Source organism: Tetrao urogallus (assembly GCF_951394365.1).
Source record: "Tetrao urogallus genome assembly, chromosome: 3".
Taxonomy (NCBI): domain Eukaryota; kingdom Metazoa; phylum Chordata; class Aves; order Galliformes; family Phasianidae; genus Tetrao; species Tetrao urogallus.
Window position 1 is genome coordinate 38,094,549 of NC_136815.1, and position 16,786 is coordinate 38,111,334.

Genomic DNA, 16,786 nt, shown 5'->3' on the forward strand with positions numbered 1-16,786 from the left:
TTAAAGGTGAAAGACAGTTCAGTCATAGAATTATTAAGGTTGGAAAAGACCACTAAGAACATGTAATCCAACCATCAAGCCATCCACACCATGCCCACTAACCATGTCCCTCAGTGCCTTGAATACCTCCAAGGACGGTGACTCCACCACTCCATGGGCAGCATGTTCCAATACCTCAGCACTCTTTCTGAAAATAAGTTGTTTCTAATATCCAACACGAACCTCCCCTGTGCAACATGAGGCCATTCCCTCTCATCCACTCACTGCTACCTGGGAGAAAAGGCCGACCTCCACCTCACCATAACCTCCTTTCAGGGAGTTGTAGAGAGTGGATAAGGTCTCCTCTGAGTCCTCTCTTCTCCAGACTGAACAACCCCAGTTCTATCAGCTGCTCCCCATCAGACTTGTGCTCCAGGTCCTTCACAGCTTCACTGCCCTTCTCTGGACACACTCCAGGGCCTCGGTGTCATGTAGTGAGGGGCCCAAAACCGAACACAGTACTCGACACATAGCCTCACCAAAGCTGACTACAATCACTTCCCTGCTCGTGCTAGCTGCACTACTTCTGACACACTCCAAGATGCCATTGGCCTTCTTGGCCACTTGGGCATACTGCTGGCTCACGTTCAGCCAAACATCGGCTAACACCCTTTCCTCCATGCAAAATCCCTTCGTAATTGCTGCAAACCCCAAAGCAGAAGCAGCTGTGTAGAATCTGAAGAAGCCCAGCGCTGCCTTCCCTCCGAGCTGCCAGCACCCAGCAGCGCTTCCCCTGCGCCGCCCCGGTCTCCCGCCAACCCCACCGCAGCCAATCGGGGCGGTGACGGCGGGAACAGCCCCGCCCCCGGCCACCGCCCCGCCCCGCCCCGCCTCCCGCCGCTGGCCGTAGTCCCGCGGCCGCCCGGCAGTCCGGTGTATGTGCGGCAACAACATGTCGGCGCCGCTCCCCGCCATCGTCCCGGCCGCCAGGAAGGCGACGGCCGCCGTGAGTCCGGGCGGGAAGTGGGCGAGACAACGAAGGTTTCGGGAACCCTGACGGGCGGCGGCCCCCGCCCCGCTTTGTTCTCCGCCGGGCCGGGGGCGGCGGCGGCCTGGGGGTGACGCCGCGGCGAGGCCGGGCCCTGCTGAGAGCGGGCGGTGAAAGGCCCGCGCAGCGCCACGGGTCCCCTTCGCCTGGTGCTGGAAAGGTCGCGGTGGAAAGCGGGCGTGGTGCCGCGCGGCGCTTTGGGTGCCTCCTGCGGGCGGTGGGGCGGGGGCTGCAGCCCGGGGCTCTCGCTTTCTTGAAGTTGTCTTATAGCGCGATTTTATTTTTCCTAGGTGATTTTTCTTCACGGACTGGGAGATACCGGGTGTGTATATCGATGTGTTAATGCCTGCCTGTAGCTGTGAAGGGTTCCGGGTGTGAGGTTGCGTGCCTTAGAGATGGGAGCCGCTGAAAGTTGCTTAAACTTCGTACTTTGCTGCATCCGCTCGGCTGACTGCACGATTGTCAAAATCTGAAGAAAGCGTGCAACACAGAGAGTCAGCGTGCATGTTTATGCGATGTGGTTTTTGCCGTTTGTCAAATTAGTCTTTACACGTGGCTAAAAGAAAAAAAATATCCGATTTTTTAAATCTAACCAGGTCTTCTCAGTCATCTTTTTCCTTTAGATCCTTCTTTGGTCTTTTGTGCTTTATTATTAACACTCTGCGAGTCAGATCACCCACTCTTTGTTAGTAACATATTTTGTACTGGTAGGAAGCAGGTTGCCATCTCCAGCCTGGATTTCAAATGCCTGTGCACTCTATGTGTTTGAAACCGCCTTCACTTCATGCAGTATGCATTAACTTTTTAGGATGATACTGAAAACAGGGTGTTATGGCTGGTCTGCTGTTGGTTGAGTAAATTCAGCTATGTCACTGAGTTTGTTACAGGTGTCTTCTCTTTAGAAATGTCTCTTTGTTATCCAGTGTGCTGAGTGAGTTAGGGGTGCTGAATAATGAGAGAAGTCAGGAAATCCAGTGACTGTTGAATGTTTGAAGAAAAGTACAGACACAGCCAGCAGTTATGCGCAGATTCGGCTTTGGGTCCAGTTGTGTACAAGTGTAGTTCAGCCCTAGCGTGAATCTCACTGAGCTCTTAATTTAAATAGTGATTCCAATTACCTGGTTTCTAGGAAGCTTGATGGCCCATGTCCTGGGCAAACCTTGGGCTCTGTGCTTTCATGCAGCATATGCTTGAGATTTGAAAAACTGCCTGATTCTGAGAGCATGCAGGCTATCCGAAGTCAGCATGCCTGGTTTGATTGAGTTGGCTCTACATGGTCCGTGCTTAGGTGTTGGTTTTCTTCTCTCCGACATCAATAGATGCAGTCAAAAATGAGAAGGCTGCCTGTGGAAAAAAGCTGCCTTAACTCTGCAGAAGCAGCACAGTGAACTCTGTGCCAGTGCTGAGTCTGGAAGCAGTACACATTCATATGTTCATATGTTGTAGTGCCGAAGCTGTTAAATCCAGCCAGGTAAAGAGCAGGCTTTAAACAGAGCCTAAGCGGTATTTCTGCAGCTGTGACACAACTGTGATAGTCTAGATAAAATTAGATAAAGTGTCCCTGGCTGTATATACGCAACAAATACTCAGAAGCAGGATAAACCTTTACATTTAGTAATGTATTCATAGCATATTGGACTATCTGTACAGTTCTAGAAATATTGACCTTATTCAGCATTTTTATATGTGCTGTGTAGTTTCAGCAAGATAAACACAGGAGCTGAGCTAGTACATAAACGACGTACAATGTGTTTTTTGTTAACAGGCATGGATGGTCAGAAGCACTTGCAGGTATCAAAAGCCCCCATGTAAAATACATTTGCCCACACGCGTAAGTTTGTAACTTTTCTTGTTTCATCTTTTCTGTAGTTCAATACTGAGGTACTTGTGCGGATGATGAATTGCATGGAATTTGGGATGGCTATAACTTTTAACTAAAAAGACGCTGAAAACAGTTTTGATTCTATTAAATATTTTGTTGCTTTTTAGGAACGTTTGGACAAAATTGCATTCATTTTTGCTTTTTTTACTCATTCAGGCTGAAAACAAATTGAAAATCTCTAGATATAAAGTTAGATTGTTTTGACTTTATGCTTTCACCTGATTGAGGTATCTCCTCACCCCCTGTCACTCATTACAAGCCATTCTTAACAAGGAATAATGTTTTGTTTTATTCACCATTAAATAAACTTTGCATTATGCACATACATGTCTTAAACCTGAGTGTGTATAGTAGTTGCAATTTCCATGTTACATATAGAGCATTTCAGAGTTTCACAGGATATTCTTATATCTTCTGCAAATAATGCATTTTGGGGCTCTCTTTGCAATTTGGGAACTGAAGTACTGAGCAGGGTGAGGAGTCAGTAAATAATCCTAGATGTATTATGAATCTATCTGAATATATAATGAATCTATAATGAATCTTAATGCTTTTAGTTTACTTTAATACAAAAATCAGATTTTCTTCTTCTCTAACAGCAATAAGAAAGCAAGCTGTTCTCTTTAATTGCCCTTTGTCTCCTTTCAGTCTTCCCTGCAGACTTTATGTTCCTCTGTTTCAGTTGATTAAAACTGCCACATTTGATTCCTCATGCAGTCAAGTGAAGTTATCTGAGAAGATGCCGTACAGCAGCAGCATGAGGGTGGGAATGAGTCTTTGAATGGAGTCAGGCATTGCTTAAGCATCTTCTGCTGCTGAGGGGAACAGGTGTGGCTAGGCTCTGCCATTATGCTGCATTTTGCTGATTGTTAGGTTTGCTGATGCTGTGTATGTTGCCTTCATCCACTGAGCCTGTCTGTGGAACTGTGATATACAAGTCTTATTTAGAAATAGCTACATGGAACATATATATGCTTGTATTTTCCATGTGTGGGTGTATATATGAAACAGCCCGTTAATGTTTTGCCTGATCTCCAAGCAAAGGTCAGCCCTGAATAATAAATGTGTTTGGAGAGACTGATTTCAAGGGAGATTAGTTGAAGACACACTACAGGGTAGCTAGTGTTAATTATGGTTTGGAAGAAAAAGAGAGATGTAATTCAATGACATAACTGCATCTGCATAATTAAATTTCAGCATGTACCTTACATCAATGTTGTTCATTCTCATTCTTAGGCCATTTATGCCGGTTACTTTAAACATGAACATGGCTATGCCATCATGGTGAGTATTTATTAAGCTGCAAACAGTTTGATTCAAAAGATATCTAGAAGTCTGAGCTCACTGTTCTTAATTAAAAATCTGGAACATTCTGAATGGCTTCTTTTAATTGGATGGAAGTATTAAAAGCTTTTTGCTTCAGTTTCCTTCTATAAAAGGGCTCTCAAAGTATACTGCAGTTTTCTGTGTATGTGTGGTAATGGTTATTCTCAGTTCTAATCTGCATGTATTAAACTACATGAAAAAAATAATCTAATTTTACATCTATAATCTATAGTCTGCGTTGTATATGGATTTGTGGTCAGTAGTAGCAGAGGTTTGAATATAAATGCCATTGCTACTAAGTGAGCAATATTTAGTGCATCAGTAGAATTAGGATGTCTAGCAACTGTTCTTTAGAACATCCATTCTGAAGAAGGAAAAATATAGTAGTTTCAGCGTTCTTAAGCAAGCCCTCGTGATTTTTTTCTGCTCTTGAAGTAACTTGAGTTTGTTTCTTCAAACAGTATTTTAATTTTGCATGCGTGATGGTTAAATTTAAGTCCCTGCTGATGTTTTTGGAGCAAATATCAAAACCGTGCTGTTTAATCTGCAGTAAATGACAGAAGAAAGCAAAGCTCTCAAAAACTTTGTTGCCTCAAGTATTTTAGCAAATTAGCAAACATTTTAGGTCAAGCATTTTATTGTTCCTGATTTCTTGGAAATTGTGGGTAATTGATCTGAACTATGTCAGCCAGCAAGCATTCTAGTTTGGAAAGTATCTCAGTGTTGTGCTTTAAAGTAGTGGAATGGATGCTCTAATGAGTAATGCTCTTGTTGATATTTTTGTAAGGTTTGATATCGTTGGACTTTCTCCAGATTCGCAGGAAGATGAAGTTGGGATCAAAAAGGCAGCAGAGAATGGTATGTTTAGGAATACTTTTTCAGTCTTGAAAGTACTTCCACGTATTGTTAGGAGCTAGTGATTAGTCTGGAAGAGCCTATTAGATTAAAGAAGACAAAATTGTTAGGAAAGGTAATATGGATGCACTGTATCTAAATTTAGCTTTTTTTTTTTTTTTTTTTTTTTTAAGCTTCATGACTAAGTAGGCAGTTCATGAGTGAAAACACTTCATACATTTTAAACCTTCAAAGATGAAACAGACAAGGAAGCCTGTATGCTTATTTTTGTTCTTCCCTTTTAAGATATCCTTCTGGATAGCATAGCAATTTAGAGGTATATGGGCATTCATTTGTCATGCTGGATAGTTAGAACACAATACCATTTTCCAGGCAGTAGAAGACTTCCTTGCATGTTTTCCTGGTTAGAAGTTATATAGTGGTACTGGAATTTTTGATTGCATCCTAGATTTTTGGTACTTTGTTATTGTATAGCAGACAAGGTTTTTCTCTCATGAGCTTTATGTTGGCATTAGAGAATCATAGAATCACAAGGTTGGAAATGACCTGTAAGATCATCTCGTCCAACTGTCTTCTCATTACCACTGCTACCACAAACTACTAAACCATATCTCACAGCTCCTCATCCAGACAGGGAGGTGGTCTCTCTCCTCTCCTAGACTTTCTACAGAACAGAGTGCATTTTAATTACTGGCCTTTGTGTTGCAGTTAAAGCTCTCATAGATCAAGAAGTGAAAAATGGAATTCCTTCCAATCGAATTATTCTGGGAGGCTTTTCTCAGGTAAGGTATAGTTAGAACCATCTTCTTCTAGGGGAACAGCTTAGCTTTCCTAATGTGGGAAATCCAAAGTTGAATGGGTGTCTGTTGCTTCTGACATTTTGAGGTGTCAGTTTCTCTTTGCCTGAATAACCAAAGTTTATGTAAATAATTAATTTTCACTGACAAATGAACTTGTGGAAAAAAGTTACTGAAATTAATAGCAAGTTATTAGTTATGTATGTACCTTCTGTAGTGCTGTATGAAAATCTTTTTTCTTTAACATCTTGCTAGCATTTTAATCTACTTTTAATGTGATAGATATTTCATGGTCTGGATTTGTTAGGGAAATATATTTCCATCATTTGTACTTCTAAAATATCCTAATTGGCCAATATTCTACAGACCTATTAGGTCCGTAGATCAACTCTGTAGTCTGTGTTGAAGTGAATTGAAATATTAAACTTGAGATGATGCTGTCATGAGTGACACTGCTTTATTTCTTGCTTGGGTTTCAGCTGTCAGTTGTGGTACATTTTCTGTTTTACTTGTGAATTGATCACATGAGCTTGAAGGGAAAAAAAAAAAGCACAACAAGTGCATATAAGAATACTGCTTTTAGTATTGATTCTAAGGAAGAATAAATTGGAATAGAAAAAGTTCTTTAAAGGAGAAACCAAAGATTGTGAAACAAAGCTTACAAATAACATTACCTTCACCATTCTAATACGAATCTGTTTATTTTAGGGTGGAGCTTTATCATTGTATACAGCTCTTACAACGCATCAAAAGTTAGCAGGTGTTGTAGCTCTCAGCTGTTGGCTTCCTCTGCGTTCCTCTTTTGTTCAGGTATTTATTTATTCTTTCTGAAGCAGTTTAGCACTGGCAGAATGAGTATACCTGAAGATTGTGTCTTGTGCAGGAATTAGTATTACTGAGTATTAGCTGCAGCTGGATAACTCAGCAATTCTCAGAGTAGGGCACTGGGGGTTTAAATTCTAGCAAGAAGGGGAATTGAAGAAGTACTCAGCAGTTTACTTTTGCTTAACATGACTTTCATATGAAATCATATGTTTTAAGAACTGTTCTGAAATCAGTGTCAATTTTGTTTTGCAGGACTTCTTGTTCATTGTTTTTTATTCCCCCTTCAGAATTCACTTTGTCACACCATAAGGAGTAGTGCCCTGGGATTATTTTCTCCCAGAGATATTGAAGTTACCCTGCTTACTTTCTCCTCCTTCTCTTCTCACCCCTGACAGGGTGCTGTTGGTGTCAATAAGGAGATTCCTGTTCTTCAGTGCCATGGGGACTGTGACCCACTTGTTCCTTTAATGTTTGGTTCTCTTACTGTTGAGAAGCTAAAGAGTATGATAAATCCAGCCAATATAACCTTCAGAACTTACTCTGGCATGATGCATAGTTCATGTATTGAGGTAATGTTCTTAATATAAATATTTTAGCTAAGTATGGTTTTATTTTTTCCTCAAAACAATTCTAGGGCTTTCAAATTTTATCTTTATCAATTAAAAGCACATAATGCTACTGACTTATTTTACTGAATAGCTATAATATTGAATGCCTGTCTGAAAAAACATCCAAGGGAAAAGTTTATATGACCAGTGGGAAATTCCTCAGAGGACTGTATTTTTGGGACTGGGCTGGCTGAACTGTAAAACAATTTTTTTTTTTTTTCCTAAGCTGTATTAATCACATTAATAATTACTGAATTAGAAGGCAGACTGAATTCTCACAGCACCAGTGCAACTTGATATTTTGAGGAGAATTTTGTGTGGTTTTGAATGGAGACATCAGAAAAATGTTCAAGGAGGGTTGATAGTAGGGAAGTGGCAGCCACAAAACATGTGTTTATGGCTCTGGCTCAGCAAACAATTGAGCTGATTTAATAATAGCTTGCAACTGCCAGAAAAAGGTGGACTAGTTCCTTCTGCTCATGACTTTTTGGTGCTCTCCTCCAATACTAGCTCTGGAGCTGATGAGAGATTTCTTTGAACTATTTTAATTTGCAAAAATAGTAAAGATTACTGGCATAAGTTTTGCTGCTTTAGTGAGTTGAAACATCTGAATGTACACAAAGTAAATGATAGGAGTTAGAAGAGGTGACAAGGAACAGGTCTTCCACTTGTCTGTAGCAGTAACTTTCTTAATTTGGATTGCTGCATCTCTTGAAGAAAGTTTTTGGGATATTTATGCAGTTTTATTGCATTTAGGCAGTAAAAACATGGAGTTGTCATGCAAATGTGTAAATATGTGCTCTTTTTTACAACACTTAGTACCATGTGATCTATTTTTTTCATAATTTATAATTTTGGGGCCATAACCTCATGTATTTTCTACACTTGCGTAAATATCTATTATCACGTACTCCTATTGTGTGTTCTGATGAAGGAGCTGATGTAGTTACAAAACTTCCAGAAAATAAATTATTTTTTAACGTGGATTGGTTTTGCAGCCTAATTCACTTAATTGCTTCTCTGAACTGAAGGAAGAAGCATCAGGCAGGTAAAGCAGTTTGGCTAAGAGGAGGAGCTGCTGGCTTTTCATGAAGCTACAGCTTTAGCTACCTTCAAATCCAATCCAGCCTCAACCTGGTGCTATTCAGTGCACATGATTAATATGTAATAGAGAAAGTCAGAGAAGGTGACCTTTGCTCTTTTTTTTTGTATTTTAAGCATTTGTGAGTAAAGATACGTTTAGTGCCTTGAAGAGTTAACAGCACTGACTTGTTGTGTGCCAAGTAATTAAATCATGTCAAATAACTAATGAAACACTCAATATTCTTTGCCCAGCTGCCCACAAGAACTGAAATTTTGAAACATTATTTAGTGAATGTATTTAGCAAGGAACTTAACTAATATGTACCTTTATCTTTGAGCAGGAGATGATGGATATAAAACAGTTCATAGACAAACATCTACCTCCCATAGACTGAAATGACACGTGAGAAGCCTTCTACACAAACACCAGCATCAACTGTGGTAGAGTTAGTCTTTTCACATGCCTGATAAGAAAGCATTACTTCTGTACCTGCAGTGTTACTACTGTGTTGCAAATTTATACTTAAGACAAGGAGTAAATTGTACACATATGTGAGAAATGATAATCTTTGTAGTATTGATCATCCTCTGATGGGATTGAAAAATGATGCAGCTAGGTAACAGTGATAGAATGTAACCTGAATGTAACTATTTTAAGACTTTTGATTGCAGAATTTTAAACTATTTGTACAATCAAAGACTAAACTTATGTGAGCAACATAAATGTGACCAGTTTGGTATACTTGAGACATGATTTGTTAGTACTCGTTGAAAACAAATTAAAACATTTTGTGTATGTAATGGATGTATAAAGTGCACAACATGTAACAAAGTGAGCATATGATTGTAGAATAAATGTTACTGAGGACAAAGCTTTAAATGTTAAACATTAATTGTTGCTCCAAATAGGGTTTTTCTTCTAGAATGACTATTATAGTCAGCAGAAATATTTCCTGCATTTAAAACACCTCAGTTTTAAATGTTTTCATACAGGTAGATACTGTGGAAATTATGAAGGCACTCATTCCTCATTAGACCATCATTTGTTGCTATGCTGCTGTCATTTAGTTTGGATTACTATAAATTTATGCCAAATGCTGACTCGAACAGAATTCTGAAGAAGTGCATAGGAATAATTTGAGTTTTGGTTAAAATTCCTATTTTCATATTGAATAGTCACCTCACACTTCAAAATTGTAGCTTTCATTTATATAGAAATGTTGATGATGTATTTTACATGAGCTATTCCAGCATATAGTTTTGACTTTACTGCCTGCTTTGGAGTAACTAAATGAAAACAGTGCAGCTGTGTAGTTTTTAGTTTTGTATATTGTTGAATCTCATCTGTAACACATTCTTACCATCTACTACTTTCTTTTCTTTATACTGACACTTGAGATTTGTCTGGAAAAGAACACTACTTTATTTTCAACTGTATGATTTTGCATTTCCCTACATTATTGTAGCCTAAAAATATGCTGAACTACTATTGGGGGAAAAAATCTTCAAGATAAAAAAATGTCTCTTCTTTCAGAAGCTTACAATTCTAAAGTGCTCTGGATTACAGAAATCAGTGGGACAGCTTTTTTTTTTTTTTTATTTTATTTTGTAATATACTTTCTGAAGTAGATGTTCTTTAGAGTTTATAGACCATCACCATGTGCCTAATGTTTAAAAAAGACACCATGGTTTTTACTACATAATATGGTGCATAACAATGTTCTATACTAAAATATGTTTGCAAGCAAAGAATGTTCCTGTCTTGAGTGCATCCGTGATGATCTGTTTTGTCAGCATTGTGATTCATACCTACATAAAAGGTACTTACTCCTCAGCCAAATTAATCAGTGGTCTTCTTACAGAACATTTGGATTTATATCAGAGGCATCTGCCAGTACAAATATATATACATTGGGAACTGCAGTCTCTAACATAGCTGCTGCCAGAAACCTGACACATTCACTATGTCTGAGATTTTAGTACTTTTCTTCATATATATCGAACTTCATTTTTAGGAAGCCAATTTACTTTCCTAATCCAGCTTCTCTGATATACTGAATATCTCTTAATATGTAAAACTTAAAAAATGATTTATTTTCACTGTACTGGAAAAATTCTAGAAATTCTGTCTGTGGCTGAGGAAAGTATCAAGTTTGAAGTTTAATTAGTCTTTTTACTTGGTCACTGTGTTCTATATATTTGCCAATTTGTCTTTCAGCTAATTTTTTTCACAGAAGGAAACATAGTGTTATTGCAGTTGTGCCAATGTTCTGTTGAGAAAATAGTATTTTCTAGCTTGGAGTCATTCCCAAATTGCATTAGCTAATATTCCAGTCCTGCTGAATTGCAAACATGGTAACATAGCTGTATGTTGCCCCTACATTTTAGAAGGCCACTCATTCCTCTGTGTCTAAACTATGTCCTGAATATTGGCATGTTTCCAAAGTTCTATATGAGCTTCTGATTTTTTTTCCTGTACTGTTTTCTTGTGCTGTTTGTAAGTTGTTCAGTAACATCATTCTGCTCTTGTTTATCTTCTAACTGTCTGCTTGTTTGACATTTTTTTCTTCTGTTGGAATAATTTTAAAAAATACTTTTAAGATGCTAAAGTGAGATCACTCCTAGCTTTATTCTATCTTAACACTTTTCTCTGAGGCACTGTGTTCGTAGTTTGCAGTCAGTTTCTAGTACTTCTGCATTTTCAGCTGTCAGCTTCAATTGTTTTCTTCATGATGCTTTCAAATGTTCTTCTATAAATGCTTAATATTGTAATTGCATTCTTATACCTGGCTATCATAACAAGATTTCTTGTTATACCGTTGTTTTGCTGCTTACTTAAACCGCAAAGAGCTGTGTTACCAAAATGTATGTAAGTAAATGTCATGACTTATTTGAATTTCTGTCTTCTAAGAAGAGTCCTTCCTCATGTTTGTGTTGCAGGGGAAGATGTGTATGTTGTACTTAGAAGTTCCTAAATAATTCAGAAACTAGAGAAAACTTTGTGGATGTATTTGAAGCCTCTCCTGTCTCTTCCCATAATACAGTGTCCAGAGTTACTGGCTTGACTTTATTAATTTCCCACCTACTTGGAAAGCTGTGTATGATCCTGTAGCTGAACTTAACCACTGCCTGATGTGATTTGATGCTGGGACAGTTGTCATAACTGGTGTGTATAATGATAGCTTGGCCCAGTGTATTTATTTCTATGATTTCTATTAAAACAGAGATGTTGGGCTGTCAGTGTTCTAAATATAAAGATCCCATTCTCAGAAGCTACAATTTAAAACTGGCCAAGAATTAATTTTATTTGTGCAGTACTGAACTTCCCCCAAAGGGTATGATGTCTGTCTAACCTGTTAAAGCATTTGATATGAAAGTGTCAGTGTTTTTTTCTGGGGTTTTCTAACTCCCTACCGCATTTCAAGTTCAGCTGGTACTTACATTCAGCTGCAGGTTTGTGAAGTCAGAAGTCTGACTTCTTGTTAGAATATGTTGCTCATTTTTTAAATAAGTGCATCAAGTTATGTATTATAAGCCAAGTCTTTCAGCCAGTCTTGAAGTACAGCTGTGGTGAGGGCTGTGTGCTTTGGTTTCTTATTCCTGCCTTGTATGATTACAACACAGTAGATTGATTAAAAAAGGTACTGTATACTGTAGCTGATACTAGAATTGTTGATTAAAACATGTTCTCTCTGATGGGCTACACTGAACTTCATTAAAGTTATTAGGATGCATCTTTCATGTAGGGATGCTATTTATGTTAACAGATGTGACTAAGAACAATCTTGAAGGTGTTAATGAAGCCATATCATAGAATCACAGAATGGCCTGGGTTGAAAAGGACCTCAAAGATCATCTTGTTTCAACCCACCTGCCATGGGCAGGGTCACCAACCACTAGACCAGGCTACCCAGATCCATATCCAGCCTGGTTTTGAATGCCTCCAGGGATGGGGCATCCACAACCTCACTGGGCAACTTGTTCCAGTGTGTCACTGTGTATCTTAAGTTTTTGTGAAGAAATACTGAGCACTTGCTCTTTATGTTATCAAGCATAAGCCATTTATATTTAATGTAAACATTTAAGATGTAATTTAATTTGCTCATCTATGACAAGGAATCCTAACTTGGAAAATTACTTCTTTAGTAGGGAAAATGTAAAATGTTTCAGTTTTTATCATTTGTGAAATAAAGATGGTGTGGGCAAGTGTTTACAACTGTTTCGATGCATACTTGACAGAAGCTGAGCTTTCATGTGCTGTCATGCAGGTGCTTCAGAGGCCTATTGCAAATGTACTGCATAGTAGTGTGTGAGTGATTCTATAATGTAATACAAAAGCATGATGATTTATAGTTATCAAAAGTAAAAAGAATGCTAGTTTATTATTTGCTACCTTGAGAGAATGTTAAATACTTAAAAACTTTTCATATTCCAGGTTAATTTTTATTTGGCTTGCTGAAAGATGGAGGAAATTAAAGAAATCTTTTAGTACTCTTACAGTAGGACACTAAATAGCAAAGTCTTCTCACTGTGTACTTTTAGACCTTTCTGGGGGGGTTCTGTAGTGTTAGGGAGGCTTCTGAAATTCTGTTTGGTTTAGCATATGTAATATTAAGTATATACTTAATATACTTAATATTTTTGTTAAAGAAGCATATTTAAGGTTGGAGTTGGGGTTACACGCTCTTCAGGTTAACTAATATTTGAGGCAGATTGGTGGTATATGTAGTATGAAGTAAACTCAACAGAAAACATGGAGATTATCTGGGAAGACGTGCTGTGAAGTGATCGTTTGATGAAACTTGAGAGGAAGTAGGGCCTTCATGTGGTAAAAGTTGACCTTCACCCACCAGCACTTTAATTAAAGTCTGCTTGTCTGCATAAACTGATGTCTAGAACGTAGTGGAGTACATTTATGAAGTTAATGAATGTATGCAAATGCATATTAGATGCGGTGCTATATGTGAATATATAATGGCAACATGAGAACATAGCTAGTAACAGTAAAGATGTAACAATGCACAGAGTAATTTGTCAGTTCATGTTTATGGAAAACTTTTGGGATATTTTTCAATGTCCATTTACTCTTAGTCCTGACATCCTTTTCTGTAGTTAAGTAATCATGAGGAGAAAAGTTGCCTACAATTAGCATAATAGTAAATAATAATTATTATTATTATTACTTTGTAATTGGAAGCTGGGAGGAGTGCCTGACATTAGAAGGCTGCACTGCCTTTCAATGAGACCTGGACAGACTGGAGAGTTGTGCAGAGAGGAACCTTTAGGTTCAACAAGAGCGAATGTAGAGTCTTGCACCTGGGGAAGAATAATGACTGCATCGATATGGGGTAGGCAGCTGACCTACTGGAGGGGAGCTCTGAGAAAGATCTGGGTGTTCAGGTGGACTACAGGTTGGCCATGTTGATAATATCTGAAGAGTGGGTGTCAAGATGGTGGGGTCAGACTCTTCAGTGCTGCCCAGTGCCAGGACAAGGGGAAATAGGCACAAACTGGAACACGGGAAGTTTAATGTGAACGTGAGAAAGCACTAATTTACTGTGAGAGTGACAGAACACTCTGGAACAGGCTGCCCAGAGAGGCTGTGAAGTCTGCTTCTCAGGAGATGCTCAAAATCTGCCTGGGTGCTTTCCTGTTCAACCTACAGTGGTGTATGGGAACTACTGAGTCATGGCCTGAACCTCTGATTGATCACCTGAGGCGAGCCATGAGCCAGCCAGAGGAGCACAGATGAAGGCAATTCAGCTGTGCTGCCGGAAGGGGTGGAGCCTGGCTGCACCCCTCCCAGACCTATTTAAGAGCTGGCTACCAGTGGGGAAGGATCTCGTCTGGAGATCCCTCCTGGTGTTTTGTGGGTGAGCCCAGCATAAGCGTAAGCCTTCCATTTATTCTCTTTTGTTATCATAGTCCATTTTGCCTAACTCTCTTGTTTATTTTGTGATTGTAACATCTTGATATCCATTGATTATACAAGTGGGGAACCTGCTTTAGGAAGGAAGTTGGACTCCGTGGTCTCCAGAGGTCCCTTCTAACCCCTACAATTCTGTGTAATTTATGTATTAAACTTTATCCAGTATGGTATGAGACCACAGGTGTAGTAAATGAAGAAAGTGACATCATTTTCATAATGTTAACTCATTTGCAAATGGGATTCTTTGAAGAAGAATAGATGTAGAAGAAAAGATTTCTTTTTTCTTTGCTTTCTGCTCACATTATTGCCATTTGCCTTTGGAACAACAGGCTTTATTAATTCTCTTTTTAGTGAAACGTACCTTTGATGTAACTCATTAAAACTGATTTAATTGAAGTGCTAACATAATTTGACATCCACAAAATAAATCAGTAAGTAATGGTTTTCTTTCAGCTCTAGTTACTGGAAGAGAGCAACACGTTACCTCCTTTTATCTCTAAAAACTCCTGGCCAGTTTGCACAGGTGTAGTCAACTTCACTTCGGACATCGAAGTGTGAGGTTTAGCTTTTCTGTGTAGACAAGTTAGCTTTCCCTCAAGGCAGTTCAGCATTTCTGAAAGGCTTCTTCTGTACATAACAGAAAAAGATTATGGACTTTGAAAGTCAGAGTGTGAATGTTCACTGGTTGTGAATGTGAGCAAACTCTTGAATTACCTTATACTTGGAATGCTTTGCTAAGTAGTGCTTAAAATGATGAGAGCATGGGGTGAAAAGTCTTTAAAAGACTGGAGTATTTTGAATCTCTAGCAAAGAATAGTCTCCAGAACAGAGAGCAGGGCTGTCAGTGGTTTACAGTCTAGTTCATCTGAGTGACAGTCTAATAACAAAACCTTAAAAATATATACAACAGGTTTTCTTAAATATTTTAAACTTTCACACATAAATGCCTCCAGTTACAGGTTTCAGTTGGGAAAAGTGAGAATAGCATTTTTAAATGATACTGCTAGCACCTGTATTTGAAAACGTGGTCTAACTTCAGGCCATACCGTTATAATCTACAGCTTATACAAGGAAATTAAGGATCCTATCTGCTGAAGTACAATAAAAACAACTAATCAACACAAAAGTTACCATTTCAGAAAGTTTTGAGGAAAGTCTTGCATTTAGGAGGCATCAAAACTCAATTTGATACAGATCCCCTGATGTGTCTAATATTGGACTAATTGTTCATCCTCTGTGCAGAGCAAGGATCTAAATCTGTTGACTGATGTAGACCTGTTACAATTCTGTTTTGATAGACTTAAATCATTGTTACAGGCAGCGCTAAAATAAAAAGGTGATGCACAGTGAACATAATTTGTTGTTCTGTAATATCCTGTGGAATGCTGTTAATTTTATATTTTGCATGCTTACATTAACAGTTAATTAGAGGAGCTTTTCCATACAGATTGCTAGTTTGAAAATGGAAGATTTAAAGTGCATCATAAAGATCCTTCATTACAAGTTTTTTTGTGTGTGCTACTGTTTGATCTTCCCTTGATTTCTCAGTATGCTGTTTCATAACAAAGGAATACAGTAGATTTCTACAGCCTTTCATATGTGCACCCTGTTAGGAAAGCTATCTCATAAATGCCAGTATTGTAGGAGTACCTGTGGTTTTGTGTGCTACAGAATCAAAATGGTAGTCCGTTATGTGAGCTGTATTTTGTTTTCTTTTAATGCAGATGTTTGAAGAAAAGCATATGCATTCCCATCTGGTTATTCTTATATTTCCCTGTTGCTACTTTTTTACTTTAGATGCTAAATGTATGATTTGTTTTCTCCTTACAGTCCTGCTGCTGCCTCTTATAAGTGCTATGTAGCATTTGATTTATAATCATAATTTCCTTATCTAACACAGTTTGAGTGTTAAGATTTCATCTGCATTTTTGAACGTTTTCCACATATTTCCATAGAATAAGGTATTCTTCTAAAATATATTTGATGACTTCATTTCAGAACTTAAAATGTTCAATGTAAGCATACTGACAGGTCTAGACTAGATCTGATGATACTGACTAGATCTCTGAGTGTTATCCCTGACCTAATTTGCACCTACTGTAGAACACAGATGAACTTACTTGATGTGCAGTGTAGCAAAAGCTCTCAGCTGATAGCATACACTGCACTGCTTTTATCATTGATCTGGTAGTGAGGGAAAAAAAAAAAAAAAAGATAAATTTCATTTTAGGTTAACATAAAATTTAACCTGAATTCATCATTACGAGTACAAGGTTACTGTCTCTAGACAAAATTGTCCAAACCTGAATTGTTGTAGTCCTTTATATGTGGTGTTTTTTTTTTTTTGTTTGTTTGTTTTTCCTAAAGGAATGTGCCTTAGTTTTCCTGTTTGGGTGCATAACAAATGAAAAATGTTTCTTTATGCTAGTCCTGTTCATGGACTAGATCTACCCT

General features: G+C 38.4%; 1 protein-coding gene across 4 annotated transcripts; it reads left to right on the forward strand.

Annotated features, from left to right (window-relative positions):
* Positions 1 to 916: 916 nt before the first annotated feature.
* On the forward strand, positions 917 to 8,798 carry LYPLA1 (lysophospholipase 1; the record flags this gene model as incomplete). 4 transcript variants are annotated; one of them, XM_079533946.1, is made up of 9 exons in its annotated part: positions 917 to 985; positions 1,318 to 1,349; positions 2,793 to 2,858; positions 4,146 to 4,193; positions 5,023 to 5,093; positions 5,799 to 5,872; positions 6,596 to 6,697; positions 7,108 to 7,281; positions 8,745 to 8,798. In XM_079533946.1, 9 exons carry the CDS (start codon positions 917 to 919, stop codon positions 8,796 to 8,798), a joined length of 690 nt encoding a protein of 229 aa, XP_079390072.1. The 4 variants fall into 4 exon arrangements, with proteins under 4 accessions (XP_079390072.1, XP_079390073.1, XP_079390075.1 ...); XM_079533947.1 differs by having other exon boundaries at positions 7,147 to 7,281; XM_079533949.1 differs by lacking the exon at positions 6,596 to 6,697.
* Between the last annotated feature and the right edge of the window lie 7,988 nt (positions 8,799 to 16,786).